This window comes from Populus nigra, chromosome 2, assembly GCF_951802175.1.
Source record: "Populus nigra chromosome 2, ddPopNigr1.1, whole genome shotgun sequence".
NCBI lineage: Eukaryota > Viridiplantae > Streptophyta > Magnoliopsida > Malpighiales > Salicaceae > Populus > Populus nigra.
The window spans coordinates 42,254,944-42,274,105 of record NC_084853.1 but is presented as its reverse complement, the minus strand read 5'-3'; the positions used below and the strand labels follow the sequence as shown (position 1 = coordinate 42,274,105).

Genomic DNA, 19,162 nt, shown 5'->3' with positions numbered 1-19,162 from the left:
AAGACATGGTAAAACTACCCGAGTCTACTCGGGTTAACCCACAAAACATGGGAATTGAGTCACAAAACAAAGTAACCTCATAAAAAGCAATCCAAAATAAATCATGAAGTCTAATTCGTAATTAATTTCATGCTGAAAGATGAAATTGAAAACAAATATCAATTAAAAAAGATTAAAAAAACTCGAGCCAACTGGGTTAACTCGTTAAATCCACAACCCGAGTCATGAGACCGAGATAAACTCATATAAAGAAAATCAAAATAATTCATGAAACCTAATTCTCAATCAAATCAATGTTTAATGATGAAATTGAAAAAAATAATATTAATTAAAAAAGACAAAAAAACTTGATTTTATCAAGTTCACCTGCCAAACCTGTTATACTAGTTACGAGACTGAGCTAACCGCATATAAAGTAAATCAAAATAAATTATAAAGTTCAATATCCAACAAACAAAATGTTAAAATATAAAATTAGAAAAAGAAATTTAAATGTAGAAAAAAAAGGAAAAAAACAAAGAAATAAATTGTGTTTTTATGAGTTGATGCACAGTAAAAGCACTATCTCTTTTAGTTTATACTATAACACACACTCACATACCACACACTCTCTACTATTAAACTCAGTCAAGTTCAATAAACTAGCCTGGATAAATTATGTATATAAAAGTTGATTTAATCAAACCTGTATTAAATATTTTTTTTATGTAGACCATCCCATCATGAACTCCTAACACTTTTGCACAGGGTTTCTTGAACATCTATTTCTTAAAAGAAATCTTCTTGCCATCCCCTACAGAACACATCATTTTATGTAATTTATTTTAATTATGATTATTCAATATCACACAATAACTAACCATCAAGAATTGTTAAGTTTTAATACATGTGTTTTACGACATTTAACCAAATTCATGAAGAATTATTAGATTTTAATACTAATACATCTAGAAGCGAATAATGAAATATTTGTTATAAGTTAAACTCTTAAAAGGCTAGAAAATATAATAATAAATAAATAAAAATATATAAAATTAATTTATTTTGGTGACCAGTGTAGAATGTCACTTCACTACATTTACAATAACAAATTAATTGTTACACGTTGAAAACAAAAGAGCTTTAGAAAAGAACGAGCCACTTAAATATTTTTAAATTTAGATTTAATAAGATATTTGGTATTGAAATTAAACTTGTTTTTTAATTAAAATTTATTTTTTTTGTTTTAAATTAATTTGATGTGATGATATTAAAAATAAAATTTTAAAAATAAAAAATATATAATTTTAATATATTTATGAATAAAAAATATTTTTAAAAATAACTAATATAAAAGAAAAAACCAATAAATTTCATAGGAATCCACTGCTCTTCCAATTATTAATCACCTCTTTTTATGCAAGTAGATATGATGACAGTTATCACGTTTGGTGCAGCTCCATATTAATGAAAACCACCTGATGAGCCCACGTCCCACAAGACGTCATCTCGTGTGCCCCTTCCCACTTTTGATCCCTCAGAAACTTCCAGGCAAATACACATACATATACGTTCGCTATCAGAGACCGACAAGTTCCGGATTCCTTATACGTGTATGGTCAAAGACACGACACAATTCATTATATGCAAATTACAAACTCCAGAAGGTCAACCTTGCAAAGGTAGAACTGTCATTCCACAACCTTTTTCAAGGGTACTTAAGTAAAAACAGACGGTTTCCATTTTCAAAATATTTAAACTGCCTGTGGTGGAGGAATTTTAAAAGCAAAGATCCCAAAATTCCAAAACCACCCACCATCCCTTTGATTCTTCAAAAGGAGAGAGAGACAGACAGACATAGCATGTAGTCCTAAAAATCAAGACTGGATTAAGAAGATGAAGAGTCTTGATCACAATTGTGGAATGTCTGACTGGCTCGCTCTTCTCCTATTCCTTTCTTTATTTGGTGTTTCCTCAGTGAACAAAGAATTTTTCTTTGTAGCCTTTGCTTAAGAATTTTTCTCTGTAGCCTTTGCTTTGTCTCCAAGCCAACTTTCTTGTCTTTAACTTAGCATTCAAAGGTTCCAATTCTGCTTCTCCTCTTTATTCCTCAGTTTTTACTTGCATTATAAGTTTGGAAGATTTTGTTTTCTTTTGCTGTCCAAATGGATGTTTTGATCCACGGGTAAGATTTACAGTGTACGTTTGATAATGATGATGATGTTTCTTTTTATTTTTTTATTCTTTGTTGTAAGTTCTTTTGATTTTACTAGTCTTTCTGTTTATTTTGGTTTGTTGGGGGTACTGTAACTAGTTAACTACTACTCTTCTTTTGGTGGGTGTATGACAAGACCAGTTATTAGAGGGATTTTAGTTTTGGGTGGTTGGGTTTGGTGTGCTGGAATTATGAACCTCCTGCTGCATATTTGAGTTGTCATGCTTATTGATTGTTCTTTTACCTCTCCTCTGGCATGAGTTTTTTTTAGTGATTAGAGCAAAAAAAAAAAAAAAAGTATGCAAAGTGATTTAGTTTGTTATACCTATGCTTTTAAATTTAATGAAGTTGCATGCTTTATTCGTGTTTGCGGCAATATTCTGTTTATCTGTAGTTAGAAATAGTGAAATTCGTGTTTTTTTTTTCCTAAACTGGTTATTGGATTTGACTATGTAATCAACTGTGTTGTAGGATTTTGAGGGAAGCTAGATTAAGATTTTTGTTTGGAGTAAATTAAAGTTTTGGAGTTGAAATTGAATTCGATGGAGGAAAAACCATTCCCTGCATGGTCATGGTCTGTGGAGCAGTGTTTGAAAGAGTTCAATGTGAAGTTAGACAAGGGTCTGAGTTCTTATGAGGTTGAGAAGCGGCGAGAGAGGTATGGTTGGAATGAGCTTGCTAAAGAAAAGGGTAAGCCCTTGTGGTGGTTAGTATTAGAACAATTTGATGATATGCTTGTAAAGATACTTCTGGTTGCAGCTTTTATATCATTTATTCTAGCTTATTTACATGCGGGTGAGTCTGGGGAGGCTGGATTTGAAGCTTATGTGGAGCCACTTGTTATAGTTTTGATTTTAGCCCTTAATGCTATTGTGGGGGTGTGGCAAGAGACTAATGCCGAAAAGGCTCTTGAAGCCCTTAAGGAGATGCAATGTGAATCTGGAAAGGTTTTAAGGGATGGGTACATGATGCCGGAGTTGCCAGCTCGAGAGCTTGTCCCTGGTGACATAGTGGAACTGCGGGTTGGAGATAAAGTGCCGGCTGACATGAGAGTGGCAGTTTTGAAGACATCGACTTTGAGAGTTGAGCAGAGCTCATTGACTGGAGAGGCGATGCCTGTTCTGAAAGGCACTGCTCCCATATTCATGGATGACTGTGAGTTGCAGGCTAAGGAAAATATGGTTTTTGCTGGCACAACTGTTGTTAATGGGAGCTGTATTTGCATTGTTATAAGCACTGGGATGAAAACTGAGATTGGAAAAATTCAGAAGCAAATACACGAGGCTTCTCTGGAAGAGAGTGATACTCCACTGAAGAAGAAGTTGGATGAATTTGGTGGCAGGCTTACAACTGCTATTGGGTTTGCTTGCCTCGTTGTATGGATCATTAATTACAAAAATTTCCTCTCATGGGATGTTGTGGATGGATGGCCTACAAATATCAGATTTTCTTTTGAGAAATGCACCTATTATTTCAAGATAGCTGTTGCCTTAGCTGTAGCAGCTATTCCAGAAGGCCTCCCTGCTGTAATCACGACTTCTTTGGCTCTGGGTACTAGGAAAATGGCACAAAAGAATGCAATTGTGAGAAAGCTTCCAAGCGTGGAAACTTTAGGATGCACAACTGTAATTTGTTCAGATAAAACTGGGACTTTGACCACTAACCAGATGTCTGTAACAGAGTTCTTCACTTTGGGTGGAAAAACTACTTCTTCTCGAATTTTTCGTGTTGAAGGAACAACTTATGATCCTAAGGATGGTGGAATTGTTGACTGGACTTGCTATAATATGGATGCAAATTTGCAAGCCATGGCAGAGATATGTGCTGTCTGTAATGACGCTGGGATCTTTTGTGACGGTCGTCTTTTCAGGGCTACAGGTTTGCCTACTGAGGCTGCTCTAAAGGTTTTGGTTGAGAAGATGGGTGTCCCAGATGCTAAGGCAAGGGAAAAAATTCGGGATATGCAGCTTGCTGCAAACTATTTGATTGATCGTAGCACAGTGAAATTAGGTAAGCAGAAACCTGAACATATTTATATGATGCAAGTCGTGCAACAGTTACGCAGTTTTCTGTCTTATTAACATTTGGTCACTGTAGGGAGTTGCGAGTGGTGGACAAAAAGATTGAAAAGGCTTGCCACATTGGAATTTGATCGCATTCGCAAGTCAATGAGCATTATTGTACGGGAGCCCAATGGACAAAATCGACTTCTTGTTAAGGTTTATTAATCTTCTTAGCTGATTTTGATGAAATTAAAATCACTTCTCGGAGTTAGTGATTAAATTGTTGTCTCCTTCATGTTATCTAAATAGTGATAGGAAATTGAAGTACTTATTTTAGTGCCTTTCGTTTCTTCTGTATTATTCGGAAACTCAATTCACTTGAAACAGGAGTTAATCTACTAAAAACAGGTTCCTGATTGGTTAAGCTTGAAAACCTATTGGGCTTGAGAATTAATTATTTGCCAGCGTGAAAAATGCAAATACAAATCCTGATCAAAACTAGAAACTAAGTTTGCAATGCTTGTTGGTCGTGTTTCATTATTAAAGCTAGTGGAGTGTGCAAGGCATCCCTATTTTTTTATTCCATCTAAATTGGATTAATTTCTGGCTAACTGATGCATGGTTGAGTGGTTGCCCAGTCAAGTTGAAGTTTCATTGAATTGACTAATCTTGAAGTAATTCTTCAGTTATATTGTTTTCCAATATATTATTTTAGTGCTTGATTTTAAACATGATAGCACTTGTTTTACTAACGATGAAATGCTTCTGATTAACAAAAAAAAAAAAAGAACAAGAAGAAACAAAATTGCATCTTAGCTATTGATTGGAGAGATTTGCTGAATTTGACAGTGCCAATTTACAAAACAAGTTTTTATCAACGTTTTTCCTGCCAGTGGTGGTTTTGGTCAATAGCTTGCTTCAATTATTGATTTCATCTACTGGTATTTGGAGATGAAACTAATTTTTGGGATCTGCAGGGAGCGGTCGAGAGTTTACTGGAGCGCAGTTCACATGTGCAGCTTGCAGATGGATCTGTTGTTCCTATAGATGAACCTTGTAGGCAACTATTATCTCTGAGACTTTTGGAGATGAGCTCTAAGGGGTTGCGGTGCTTGGGACTTGCATATAAGGATGATCTGGGGGAATTTTCAGACTACCATGCTGAAAATCATCCTGCGCACAAGAAGTTGCTCGATCCAGCTTACTACATGTCCATTGAAAGTGATTTGGTTTTTGTCGGAGTTGTTGGTCTAAGGGTAAGTGTACGTTGCAATCTTTCTGTTTCACATCCATTATTGTAAGACCAGTGAGGTAAAAATAATTTCAATATTGAACAGGACCCCCCACGTGAGGAAGTGCACAAAGCAATTGAGGATTGTAGAGGTGCTGGGATTAGAGTTATGGTTATAACTGGAGATAACAAGTCTACTGCTGAGGCTATTTGTAAGGAAATCAAGTTATTTGATGAAGGTGAAGGTCTCAGGGGAAGAAGTTTTACTGGCAAAGAGTTTACTGCTCTTTCCCCTTCAGAACAAATGGAAATTTTGTCCAAGCCTGGAGGGAAGGTCTTCTCACGTGCTGAGCCAAGACACAAGCAAGAAATTGTAAGGATGCTGAAGGATATGGGCGAAATTGTGGCAATGACTGGAGATGGTGTCAATGATGCACCTGCACTTAAACTAGCAGACATTGGAATTGCCATGGGAATAACAGGAACTGAGGTAAGTTGGTCAATCATTTATTGGGGGATATGGGGATGCATTTCTCACTTGTTGCCTTCATGCTGCCCACCCCACTCTGGCGAATGCATGATGCAACATGAATGCTCCACTGCTGTTCGATTTCCATTCATTAAGCAAAGTTGTACTTTTTAATTACAGTTAACAAGTTAACTTTTTTTTTTAACTGCGTACGGAAAGATCTTTAGGCTAAAAGTAACACCTGCCATTTTTACCAACACAGGTGGCAAAGGAAGCTTCTGATATGGTTTTGGCCGATGATAACTTTAGTTCCATTGTTTCAGCAGTTGCGGAGGGTCGCTCAATTTATAACAACATGAAAGCTTTTATCAGGTACATCTCTTTGTTGATCTTTTGCTTCCAAGTTCTGTTATATGGAAGCTGTATATATTCTTCAATCTGCAGGTACATGATATCATCTAATGTTGGAGAGGTGATATCCATTTTCTTAACTGCTGCATTGGGTATACCAGAGTGTATGATACCAGTACAGCTTTTGTGGGTGAATTTGGTTACTGATGGCCCGCCTGCTACAGCTCTTGGTTTTAATCCTGCTGATGTTGATATAATGCGGAAACCACCCCGCAAATGCAATGATGCCCTTATAAATTCCTGGGTTCTATTCCGCTACCTGGTAAATCATTTTCAGTACTCTAGTTCATTTTGGTCTCATGAAAAGACTGACACTTGCTGCTCTTTTATATTCGTCTTTGTTTGAGAAAACAACATCAATTTCTTTCTTTACTCCACTTAGTGAAGAAAGTCTCACGTTTGTTTTCATTGAATAACACCATTTAAACATCTTTGCGATTCAGGTCATCGGTTCTTATGTAGGAATTGCAACTGTTGGAATCTTTGTTTTGTGGTATACCCAGGCTTCTTTTCTGGGTATCAATCTCGTGAGCGACGGGCACACACTGGTTCAACTCTCCCAGCTTCGCAACTGGGGAGAGTGCCCCACATGGTCAAATTTCACCGTGACTCCATACCAGGTTGGTGGGGGACGCATGATCACCTTTTCAAACCCTTGTGACTATTTCTCTACTGGCAAAGTGAAGGCCATGACTCTGTCACTTTCTGTGTTGGTGGCGATTGAAATGTTCAATTCCCTAAATGCGCTTTCTGAAGACAATAGCTTGGTTACGATGCCACCTTGGAGGAACCCTTGGCTTTTAGTGGCCATGTCAGTCTCATTCGGATTGCATTGCGTTATACTGTATGTTCCGTTCCTGGCTGATGTGTTTGGTATCGTTCCATTGAGTCTGAAAGAATGGTTTCTAGTGATCTTGGTTTCAGCACCTGTAATTCTAATTGACGAGGCTCTTAAATTTGTTGGAAGGAGTGGAAGATGTAGAGCTAAGAAAGAGAAGATAGCGTGAGGGAGCACAATCAGTTATCGAGGGGTGTCCTTGACAGTGGGGGGGCTCTGTTTATTTTATATTCTTTAAATACCTTTTTCTCTTCTTTTTTCCTCTAAAATTATGAATATTTCTTCCAGTTTAATGGAAGGCATCATAACCACTCTCATTTTTCTTCATAACTAAAAGGAACAGTGATTGTGCTTGCGCGAGCTCTGTGCAAGAGGAGCTGAGAAACCAAAGGAAATAAGTTTCTTCTTTCCGAGACATTTGCCGGTTTTTATCGAGTACGAATAAATCCAGGATGTTGTATAGTGTCCCTATCATTGTCCAATGACCATGAACATCTGGGTACGTTCACAGATAGGAAATGTCCTATTTTGCCCCTATAAAAACCAGCAAATGAACTGGCCACTGAGAGGTAAAATAATCTTTCTTATAGACATATTGGTTATTGTCAAATTCAATAAAGTCAGACTGGTCGAACTGATATTTGGGGCTTTTATAGACATTTTATTATTTTTGCGCACAATGAAGTTACTTAACTTCCCTCAGGGATATTTTTTTTTTGTTGAGAAATTCACTGTAAAGCCTTTTTCATCTTTTACATTTTTTTAATTGATTAAGAGGTAATTTGATTTTTTTATATAAATATAAAATATTAATAAAAAAAAAGACTAACACATCTAAAAAACAAATTGAGCAATTAAGCATGTTCGTTTCCTCTAAAATATGTTCATCTGGAGTATATGACTGCTCATCTGGTGGTAATGCCACCTTGTGAAAAAATATCATGACATGTGCAAAATTCAATGTTTTCGATTTATAAGTGGATCCAAAACTTGGAAATTCATATCTTGATGTCACCAAAATCTTGTAATCTTCTATTCAAGACTTGAGTTTGTGAGGAAGAGATTCTGATCTAGGTTAGACATCATTACGGACCAACAATATAAGATCCGGTCCTATCTGTTTGAACAATCGTTCCAAATGGTCGGCTGTATCTGTATCTTTCTCACTTTAAGACTCAGGTAATGTGCACTTGTTATGTTGGAGTGGTTTGTTCACAATGACCAACCTGGGACGCTGATGAAGAAGATATTGCTCTTGAATTTCTCTGAAAAGTCACATAAAAGAAGGTAAGACATAATTAATATGTTTTAGATTTTCTGTACCATATGTGGGAATCGCTTCGTCGCTCTGTTAAAGACTTTCAAGTTATGAAGTGTGCATGAAAATCTCGAACCAATACATTAATTTATTTCAATCAGGAACAATTGAACAATTTTGCTGAAACAAGTACGCATATGTATTTGCAATTCAACATGACATAGAGGAGAGAAAGACGAAAAAAAGAACACAAACATAGAAGGCAGACAGACAGGAAAACTACACAAGAAGAACAGAGACACACACACAACATAGGGGGGAAGAAAAACAGAGGAAAAGAACCTGAAAAAAAGGAAGGAGAGAGAGAACAATAGAGAGAGATAGAGAGAGACGAAGACGAAGAGAAAACCAAAGAACGGAAGGACCTTCTGGGCTTCCTTTCAGAACACTAACAAAGGAATGCCTATTGTCCCTTAAACAGCAAATCACCGAACCAAACCAGCAGAGGAGAGACAAAATAAAAAAAAACACAGCAAAAGAGGAGAGAAAACCAGAGAAAAAAACAGAAGAGACAAAGAGAGAATTGACTGGAGAAACAGAAACAGAGAACGACAGAAGAAAAGACAGAAAGCAGAAAGGAAGTAGAAAACAAAAGCTTCGCCCAACAACAAGCACCTGTGGATTCTCGTCGAAAACGCCTGCCAACCAAGTAAACCGTTTTCGTTCCCTCCTTGCATTTTAATTACCTTCTTCCTGTAGCAAGCGTGCCTCCTGCAAGTAAAAACAGAGAGAAAGAGGAGCCGGGTTACTGGCGTAGAACATTAACCGGGCTGGGCCGCTGGGTGTAGCACAGCCTGCACGGGTTAGGCTAGATGCAGCTATCCTCCTAAAAAAACACAGACCCAGTTGTTGCCGGGATGGGTCTGGATCTCAGGCCCAGCTGACCAAACAAGCTTATTTTTTATATCAAAAACTTCTAGAAAAAATTATGTACCCTTTTGAATTTACTTGTGGTCCTTCGTATTTTTTTAGATGATTTCACTGTATATCTGATTTGTGGATTTTACTGTAAAATGAAAATATGATATGCGATACATGTTTTTTTTCAAAAAAATAAAAAATATGTATGCTTTGCGTTCAATTTATTTTACCACTTTATTCATTAGAGTTGGAGTTAGAAATATGATATTTTTTTGTGTTACATAATATTTACCAACGCCAGAGTTAGAAGTATTTTTAGTCGAATATCCACTGGTAATAGAGTCAAGAATATTACAAGTAGATCATCATAGCATAATTCAACATACTCTTAGTAATTTAAGGCAAAACCAACAATGCAACATGTTTCGGATAGGATACTTAAAGAGTGATAATATCTATTTTTTTGCGTAATTAGTCCCGAACCATAAAATATTTGTTGACCAGTTAGGGTTCTTAGTAATTATAATAATAGGTAACAACTTTTTAAACAAAACATTTTTCTATCCAAGAACAAGACACCATATCCATTCCTTTTCAATTTATTTTTTAAAGATCGCTGCGATATCAAGTGCGACATTTTACGATTTTTTTTTATAGGAAACATAATGACTCCAACACCAGACTATTTGTTTGGCATCAGTTAAATGTGACAAGATGCTCTTCTACAGCCACTCTATCTAGCATTGGAAACGAGAAGTCTTACACTTAGTGATACATAGGCTTCTTGCAACTGTTTAATCACCATGACGCTGCTAAAAAATAAAGATAAGATTCATTTTTAGTAATTACTTGTCAAACCTAGAGTAATTTTGTGTGATTTCAAGGAATAAACATTGAATTTCTTTAGAAGTGAGAGGGCTGGTCATGAAGTACATTCAAATGAGCAAGTATTCTAGCGTAATGATGCCTACTGTTAAGTTTTATGACAATAATTATAATTTTTAATTCGAACATTAGATTGGGTTAAAAATTTACCTAGAGTTTCCCAACATAATGTTCTATGTTGGGGTACACTTTCATATCAATTGGGATTTAAGAAGGTCTTGCGATGTAGGTCAGAATATGCTATATGAATTTTGTTATTTACTTTTTTTTGACTTGTGGACTTTTTATTTGGCAAAAATCCTTTTCATACAAGAATGTGACAACTTATTATAAGAATTTTCTAGTTTTACAAGGATCTTTAATGGACTGCAACATTATTTTCAGGTGTGGTAAGGATTCATTAATGTTCCAAATTTTTTTTCTTACATATGGAAAAAAAGGCTAATACCATATTTAATGTCTGATTGGTTAGCTTATTTTGAGAAGTTTTCTATCCTATAAGAAAAGTTAAAGAAAGACAACAAATGTTTTCATGTTTTGAGAGTATTCTTTAAAGCTACAATTAATTATTTACTGATGCAAATCTCTTGATCACGTGGTCAAACAACTCACGATGAAGATGATACAACTCTCGAAAAGCCAAAAAATCAGGTTTGATAAAAGTTTGATATAATAAAAACATGTTTCAAGACACCAACACTGTTGAAATAAAAAACTCCTACCTAACGAATATCAATTCGCGAAATGAGAAGTACAAGAAAAACACCACAATGTCAATTATACTTTAATAAGTCAATTCATTCTGTCCCAACAAAGAACACGCGTTGCTTAACGCAAAACATAAGTTTATTTCATAAATCCATGACTCCTGAAAATTTTAGCATACAAAACCTTATGTAATAGCTCAACTAGTAAACCTAATAGACCTAAAACTTATGAGCTAATATTTATCCACTTACAATAAACCCAAAGTATGTTAACTAAGCCCAAACAATGAAGAAAATAATAAAAATAACTAATTTATTATTAAATACCATCAACCATTATTTCCTTGTGTAGTTAGGATGAATAAAAAATTCTTATAAGAAAATAATTTTAGAACATTAATAAATCATTACGACACCTGGAAATTATATTGTACCCCATTAAAGATCCTTATAGAACTAGAAAATTCCTATAACAAGCTGTCACATCTTTGTAGAAAAAGGATCCTTGCTAAATAGAAAGTCCACAAGTAAAAATAAATAAATAAATAACAAAATTCATATAATCTATTTTGATCTATATTATAAGATCTTTCTGAAGCCCGATCCAATAGTTAGATTAAAAATTATGATTATTGCTATAAAATCAAAAAATAGACACAATTACATTAGAATCTAAATTTTCTTATTCAACCCTTTCTGGGATCAAATCACACTCTATCCAGCATTGGAAATGAGAAGTCTTACACCTGGTGATCCTGGGGCTTCTTGCAACTGTTCACTCACCATGGCGCTGCCAAAGAATCATGATGGGATGCATTCCTAGTAATTACTTGTCAAACCTGGAGCAGTTCTGTATGATTTCAAGGGAATAAACATTGAATTTCTTTAGAAGTAAGAGGACTGATCATGAAGTACATTCAAATGAGCAAGTATTCTGGCTGAAAGAGACTTCATGCTGCTGTTACCCCGCAGTGTCAGGTCAACCAAAGGCATTTGAGCAGAGGGCCCATACTTCTGTTTTAACTCGGGCAGCCGAAAGATCCTTTCTAATGTGTTTAGGGCCTTTTCCTGCAGCATGGGGGAGGAAGAACTAAGAAATCCAACAATTGGTTGTATGGCATTTGCCTGTGCGAGCACCTTACCACCATTTTGAAGTTTAACACCTTCAATTAGAGTCAATAGGGCGTCTAAAGAAGCCTCACAGGTTGCAGGATCTGGATCTCGAAGAACCCTCACAAGGGGTTCGACTGCATCAGCTTCCACAAGGCAAAATGATGATTCAACAGCACAGATTCCCCCATGAATCAGGCAGCCAGTTTCTGGTGGAACAGAGAAGCACCAGAATCCCTTGCGCTTGGGTATTGACCGGCTAAGCTCAAGCGAGCTCTCAGAGAAACGAGCCAGAGAAATTGCAGCACATTTCTTTGTCATGGTGGTTCCGAAGTCTAGCAGCTGCACTAGCACAGGAATTATCCCAGCTTCTGCAGCTTTCTTTTGCCATTCTGGATGTGTTGGAACAGTAAAACGACGCATGGCTCCAGCAGCATTTTCGACTAAGTCATTTTTATGGGGATCATTCTGCTTGCTATCAGGGAGAATTCTGGAGATTACAGGAAGTGCCCCGGCATCCAGAAGCCACTGAGTGATCTGGGGCTTTTCTGGGAGGTTTGAGATAATGCCCATTGACGAAGCAATCTCTTCTTCAAGATTAGAAGATTGGATAATCCGGAGCAAGGTCTCGAGGCATTTCTGACCCACATGCTCTAATATGGTGCCTTCATCACCATCTTCTACCAAACAATATAACAGCTTCACAGCATTTACTCTTACATTAGGGTTGTCGTCGCGCTCACATAACTGGACCAATACTTGCATGGCTGAACACTGTTATCAAGACCAATTAGTGAAAATACGATGAAACCCTATTGAATAAAATGTTATAGAGGAAACTTAAATGGAGGAGCAGAGTGGTGGGAGAAGACAATTACAATAAAAAAAAAGAGGAATAAACATCTCAAAATCAACAAAACTAAGAAGCAATAAGAAACCCAGCATTCCACTTTTTCCCATCGAATTAGCCCTCAGGGATGAGAAATAACTTCTCAGGTATTTGCAATTGGCAATTTGCCTGGTTTTTATACAGGTTTCATAAACAGTATATAATAATCATATGTTTGATCTGATCTGGCACTTTATTCTCTACAATTATAGTGAGTTTCTAGATCCCTTTCATCTTGTAAGAGCATTATTAGAAGATCGGAATCTTGATGACATTCTGAACTCTGGCACCAAATAGCCAAATTTGTTAGTCTAGCCAATCTCTGGTCATATCATTGCATCTACATATCTAATCACATTTAGGCACCAACATTTCTTGTTTTCTTTGTAGGAGAAAATATCTCTACTTTTATCTCAACCATTTTGGTCAGAAAATGTAAGTAGCTAGTGTGCACAATAGCCACGGTCTACTTTTCTTTCCATTTAATAGGCAGTAATTTTCTTACTAGAACTGGACATACACACAGACACAACCTCTTGTTACCTCTGTCAACTTGGTCTTGATATTTAATGCTGATGGGGACTGGCACAAGGCATGGAAAACTCGAAGAATGTTCTGTTGCACATTAGACCCCGTCAAGTTGATCAAAGAAAAGAGCCTGAAAGTATCATTATCAGATTCCAACAATGAAATCGGTGTTGGGCTGGATTCTTGAGACACTGTTGATAGAGCGAGGTGCACAATTGTGGCAGCCGCCAGCTCACATAAACTTGAGGATGAAGAGATGTGCTGAAAGAGAAGGCCAAGTAATGGCTGCACTGCACCTTCTTTAATCATCTGCAGGCCATTTGCAGGTAAGCTTGATAGGTTCTGAAGAGCTTTGACTGCCACTTTTTTCATCCGAACATCACCGCATGATACCAAGTGAAGAAGTGGACCCAGAGCACCTCCTTCCAACAAAGATGCTTTGTTGTGGTCAGTCAACTCCAATTCTGCCAAAGTTGATGCCATCATCGTTTTCACTTCTTCTGATCCTGCATAAACATATAAACAAGTACTTCTGAAGTATGAATATGTCTCTCTTCAATCACTGCAAGGCTAGGACATAAACTATTATAATATAAGTAATACAGTTAGCAGTCACTGGCAGAAACAATTTAAACTCCAGGCTAAATTGCTGAACTCACAACAAAACAATTTAGAGATGTATAGCAAGTTGGAGACCAGCATCCAGTATGCTGTGAATACGGCATGCCGCATGTTATTAGGATACCTGGAATTGTACAATTTGACACACAAAACACGTAAGGATTTTAGGGTTCTATGCAAGCGACAGCATAATTAGGCACAGTTTGACTCCATACTGTGACAGATTCTGCTCATTTGACAAGGGGCAGCAACAATTTCAGAAAGATTTTGCACCAAAAAAAATACAAAAAGCAGAAAATGTAAAGGGGAAAAATTGATGACAGCCAGAATCAAAATTCCATTAAGAAGCTTAAAATAGGTTGTCCTATGCAAGAAAATCACCTGTGGATATACGCTGGAGAAAATGTCTGAAATAATTTGCTTTAGTCATTTGTATGATGTTCTGATCAGAGAACGAAAGATTCTCCAATAGCTCTTGGGCATCTGTGGCAGCTTGACTGTCATCACTGCTTGCCATAGTCACTAAGAGGAGAATACAACCCTGAACCTTTCCAATGCCATCCCTTACCAAGTTACACTTTGACAACTCCAACAATAATGCCACGGCTAACTTCCTTTCCCCAATACGGCGTCCAAGTGATCGAACAATGGATTCGATTGCATTATCAACATCTGCAACTCTTTCCTGCAGCATGTTTCAGATTTTAGAAAAGAATTACTAATAACAAACACAATCTTGATTTTACTTCATCTACCAAGTTAATATGTCAAATATAATTAAGCCAGTCAATATCATGGATAATTTTATGAGTGTGATTTCAATATAAATCGAAAAGGAACTTCTTTTTGTTTAGTATCAATCAAGCATTGAAATTATCAAGAATAAATCAATTAACTAAATTCAACAGAACAAACAAATCAGCTATCACAGCTCACATATATATAGATTTAGAGGATGTATAATTGATCCAAATTTAAGGTAAGAAAATGGCTCATGTGCCTGCATTGTATTTTCCTATTCATGTATACGCATATTGTGCATGAGAATCCATGTTCTGTGTTCGCATTTGTTTGTGTCCAGTAGACACATATTTTCAATATTTGTGAGCATAATTTATATTTGTTAGAAGAGAGGAGGTAGAGAAGGTAGACCAAAATTAACGTGAGCTCAAGAGATGAAGAAAATCTAGCATCACAATGAAACTTTAGCCTCTAAAAAATGGATTGGAAGAGGTGGATCCATGTAGCCAACCCCAGCTACTTGCATATAGAGGTTTGGTTATTTTGAGTTGAGGTGAGCTGAAATGCTTAGTAAAATGCAGTTGCAAATATGATTCCAAGTATGTCAGAAATGGAAATAACAGAGAAAGAGAGAACACGCCATAATAGATCAAATAAATTTTGAAGTACCTTGGCATGATCACTATCCTTTGCCAGAATCAAAAGGACAACAAGAGCACGATTCCTTATATCACGATTTTTTGCTCCAAGAAGCTGGATAAAAAGTGGTATATAATTCTCCAAGATCACCCATTCCCGATGCTGTTCTCTTTGTTCACAGAGATCCTCTAACTGTTCCAGGCAACGAAGCACTTCTTCTTCTTGTTGTTCTTGATACACAAGCTTTGATTTCATGGAAGCAATTGTAATCATGGTGTTTCTATCCTTCCATTCTTCTATTGATTCCCTCAGGGTTTTGTTAGGCCTTAAAATTGATGTGTCTAGGGGGGTCATGGTCAGAGGACACATTTCATGCCCATCTGCTAACCATTTTTCTATTGCACTTCTCTCAAATGTCTGTCCTGAAGAGGTCTCCACAGGGTCCACCATAACATCCCGAGTAATTGGGCAATAAAAGGACTGAAGAGGTTCCAATGGCTGACTACCCAAAGACTTCCGTTTGGTGGAATACTTTATCTCTTTCTCCTTAGAAGAAGAAGCAGCGTCTGCCCTTTCTAGCAAAGCAATTATCTGATCCATTTGTATAGCTTCAGCCTGGTCCTTCCTAAGCCGCGCATTTTCAATCTCACTCTTGAATTCTTCAAACTCTTTCTTCAAAGCAGACTTCTCTGTTGAGATCCCAACAGCCTCAGCTATGTGAGCCAGTATCTTGTTGGCATAAGAACGATCAACATTCCTCTCCTGTATTCCAGACTCAATTTTAGCCAAAATCTCTTCTTCTGCTATAGCAGCCTTGAACTCAGCTCTCTGCATACTATCGCGAAGCTTTTCAATCTCTTCGATTAGACCGGTTGAAAGATCCAGATTGGCCAAAGGAATAAGACCTAGGGCCCGGCTTATCTCTCTTGTGATGTCCTCTAGGCTCTTAGTTATTGTCCGGCAATTCATTAGGAGATACACTTTGTTTCTCTTGGTGCAATCAGCAGTCAGCTGCTTTGCAGCTTTGATTTCCTGATTGAGGATCCCAATGGCATTGTTTATGCTCCCAGAACAACCAATGTCTTTCTTATTCAGCTCTTTTAGGACAGGTGCAATCCTTTCCAAGTAAACAGAAAGTTCCGTAAAACTGTCCTTCTTAATGAGCACATTGTTGGCAGCAGATACAACCTCCATCATGCCCTCCACGATTTGCGAAAGGCACTCAGCAGCTGGTACAGAAGAGACACTAGTAACCATATCTAATGCCATCATGTATTACTCCTACAAAAGCTAAGAATCAAAACCCTCTATTCCCATGAGGTCAAAAACACGGTCGCAAGCCAACCATCCAGACATTTCGATCCAGATCAGGTTTCATAAAATGCCTGCATTTAGTTCAGATCAGCCAGAACTTCTTGCTTTAGATTTTTGGAGCCCATGTTGACAAGAACAAAGAGGAAACAAAATACTCAAAGGAATTAAAGTCATAGCCTCCACTTGGTTGCTAAGCATACAAAAGAAAACAAATGCAGAAAAAGATTTAGGTCATATGACTATAATCTACCTGGTTGGATGAAGACAGAATAAATTATAGTTTTCATATCATTTGCAATCTCTTTAAGCCTACACATAAAGTGCTTAAATCCATTATTAAGCTTCGCTTAGACAAGTTCCTTGTTCAAAAATCATCTGAAATGGTGTTTGTTTCTTTTTTTCTCTCCGTAGCAGAAAAGTCCAAGTTTCCACCATAATTCATGTTCTTTTCCCACATTAGTTGATAAACCAAACAGAAATATTCCAGTGAAATAGTATCAAAAACAACAAATTTATGAAGTTCAGGCATATAGCCTTGGAGCATGAACATGAGTTCAATTTCAATCAAAATTCAACAACAGGAGATAAAAGAAAGGTTTAGCTATTCTTTTCTATATTCAATTCAAAGCAGAAAATGCAATTGAAATAAAAATAGTCAACGGGAGAAAAAGAAACGTTAAATTAGATTCAAAGTCCAACTACAATTATCTTTGAAGCAGAGAGAGAAGAACCTGTTTAGACAGTAAATGCCCATGAAAGTTCACTGAAGAACAGCTTCTTTGCTCTCTCTTCCTGGAAAATGCACAGAGATTTTGCGATAATGCATGAAATCGACCCGAAAGACCCAGAAAAAAAAAAAGCAAAAGCAAAAGAGGAAGCATATATTAATGAAAAAAAGAAAGAGAGTAAAAAAAAACAAGGAAGAAGACGGTTTTGGAAAGGCTATAAATACATACAAACGCCTAGGCAATGTCAGACATAGACGAAGACTCTGTCTTTCATTCTTCTCTATGTTTCTTTCTCTCTGCTTGTTTGTTGGTCTTGTGGTTTGACTTCTCAACCTTTTATAGTAGCAAATGGCAACTCCCAAGCTATGTGATCAAAATGTATTATAAAAATTCCTCATTTACAGCATTGTATTTAGAGATATTTACTCGATTAATGATCCTGTCATTTTCTTGAGGCCTGCTCGTGCAGATTAATTTTTTAAAAAAATTATTTATGGCTTGTCTTTTTATTATTAATATGTAAAGAGTTGCTTACTTGCAGTAGAATTAAGTTGGAGTAAGAAATGTTGTCAATTCAATTTAAACATTACGGTATATAAGCCATAACGATATTGCTGAGTCAACTCCACATATCATATGGATGAGAAATGCTTGTGGAGCTGATGCTCTCTCTCTCTCTCTCTCTCTCTCAAGCCAGTTAAAGAGTGTTCCAGTAGAGCACTGCTCGCTAAAGACAGGGAAGTAGCTATTTAACCCGTAATTTACGTAGGTTATTTTCTAATACATATTAAAGTATAAATTAAAAAATTTATGTAAATATTTAATTAAATAAATTGATAATTATTCATGTAAATAAATAAATAAAAATTATTAACAATAACAAAAAAATAATTAAAAAAATTAAGAGATGGATATAGATCAGGATATTTGATCTTGCAAAATAAAATAATAGTATTTCTATTATATTTCAAAGTGCAAAAAACCCTCGGTTAACTGTTTATTTTTTATATTTAAAGGGTAAATAAATATTTTAATTAATATAATATTTTTGAAAAGATTAAAAAACTCCTGGGCAACAACTCAAGAAATTATTAATCTAGAGGTAAAATTGCATTTGTACCGTGACTAATATATCTCTATGACTAATGGATTAATTGTAAAGAGTAAAACACCCTTACTACCATTACATTTTTTTTCAACTATCTAATGTTAAAATAAAAACCCCTCACTATTTAGAGTTTTTGTTAATATTGTTCATTTTTCTATAATAACAGCTAAATAGAGAGCCACTAATTATTAGCCAAGGATTGGATTCCTAACAAGAATTTGAATGCTCTAAAATGCAGTTTTGAGATAGCTTGAAGGAAGGAAAGTTAATTTCTTAAGGAGAGATTTTGGAAATGCTGTTGAAATAATATTTTTTATTTAATTTTTTTATTGTTAAAATATGCTATTAAAATAATTTTTAAAAAAATAAAAATATATTATTTTGATGCAATTTTAATTAAAAAACATTTTGAAAAGCAACCGCTATTAAAAAATGTCTATTTCTCACTGTAAAATAATTATTATATTAAAAAACCAACAAAATGATATTATTAAAATCTTTAAATTGATTGGTTGGAGGACTTGTAAATTATAAACTAGTTTATAGAAAATAATTTCTAATAAATAT

At 35.9% G+C, this 19,162-nt stretch overlaps 2 protein-coding genes across 3 annotated transcripts; one reads left to right on the top strand and one right to left on the bottom strand.

The window, feature by feature from the left end:
• Positions 1-1,761: 1,761 nt before the first annotated feature.
• LOC133681905 (calcium-transporting ATPase, endoplasmic reticulum-type) lies at positions 1,762-7,563 on the top strand. 2 transcript variants are annotated; one of them, XM_062105097.1, is made up of 8 exons: positions 1,762-2,060; positions 2,666-4,204; positions 4,292-4,413; positions 5,175-5,453; positions 5,535-5,918; positions 6,160-6,269; positions 6,342-6,570; positions 6,752-7,563. In XM_062105097.1, the coding sequence occupies exons 2-8, from the start codon at positions 2,737-2,739 to the stop codon at positions 7,313-7,315; spliced, it is 3,156 nt and encodes a 1,051-aa protein (XP_061961081.1). In that variant the 5' UTR covers positions 1,762-2,060; positions 2,666-2,736; the 3' UTR covers positions 7,316-7,563. The 2 variants fall into 2 exon arrangements, with proteins under 2 accessions (XP_061961081.1, XP_061961080.1); XM_062105096.1 differs by having other exon boundaries at positions 1,762-2,164.
• Positions 7,564-11,419: 3,856 nt separating this feature from the next.
• LOC133682866 (U-box domain-containing protein 43-like) lies at positions 11,420-17,850 on the bottom strand. Its single transcript, XM_062106409.1, has 6 exons — positions 17,716-17,850; positions 17,491-17,551; positions 15,476-16,830; positions 14,447-14,750; positions 13,460-13,950; positions 11,420-12,801 (listed from the first exon to the last, which is right to left on the bottom strand). Exons 3-6 carry the CDS (start codon positions 16,715-16,717, stop codon positions 11,803-11,805), a joined length of 3,036 nt encoding a protein of 1,011 aa, XP_061962393.1. The 5' UTR covers positions 16,718-16,830; positions 17,491-17,551; positions 17,716-17,850; the 3' UTR covers positions 11,420-11,802.
• Positions 17,851-19,162: the final 1,312 nt, after the last annotated feature.

Bases quoted from the DNA above. Each gene is read 5' to 3' on its own strand.
- LOC133681905 (XM_062105097.1), top strand. From the start codon at position 2,737: ATGGAGGAAAAACCATTCCCTGCATGGTCATGGTCTGTGGAGCAGTGT. The intron at 5,454-5,534 runs GTAAGTGTACGT...AATATTGAACAG, and splicing joins TCGGAGTTGTTGGTCTAAGG to GACCCCCCACGTGAGGAAGT. The intron at 5,919-6,159 runs GTAAGTTGGTCA...TTACCAACACAG, and splicing joins TGGGAATAACAGGAACTGAG to GTGGCAAAGGAAGCTTCTGA.
- LOC133682866 (XM_062106409.1), bottom strand. From the start codon at position 16,717: ATGATGGCATTAGATATGGTTACTAGTGTCTCTTCTGTACCAGCTGCT. The intron at 13,951-14,446 runs GTGATTTTCTTG...ATGTTTATGCAG, and splicing joins TCTCCAGCGTATATCCACAG to GATCAGAAGAAGTGAAAACG. The intron at 12,802-13,459 runs GTAACAAGAGGT...TCTTGATAACAG, and splicing joins TCAAGACCAAGTTGACAGAG to TGTTCAGCCATGCAAGTATT.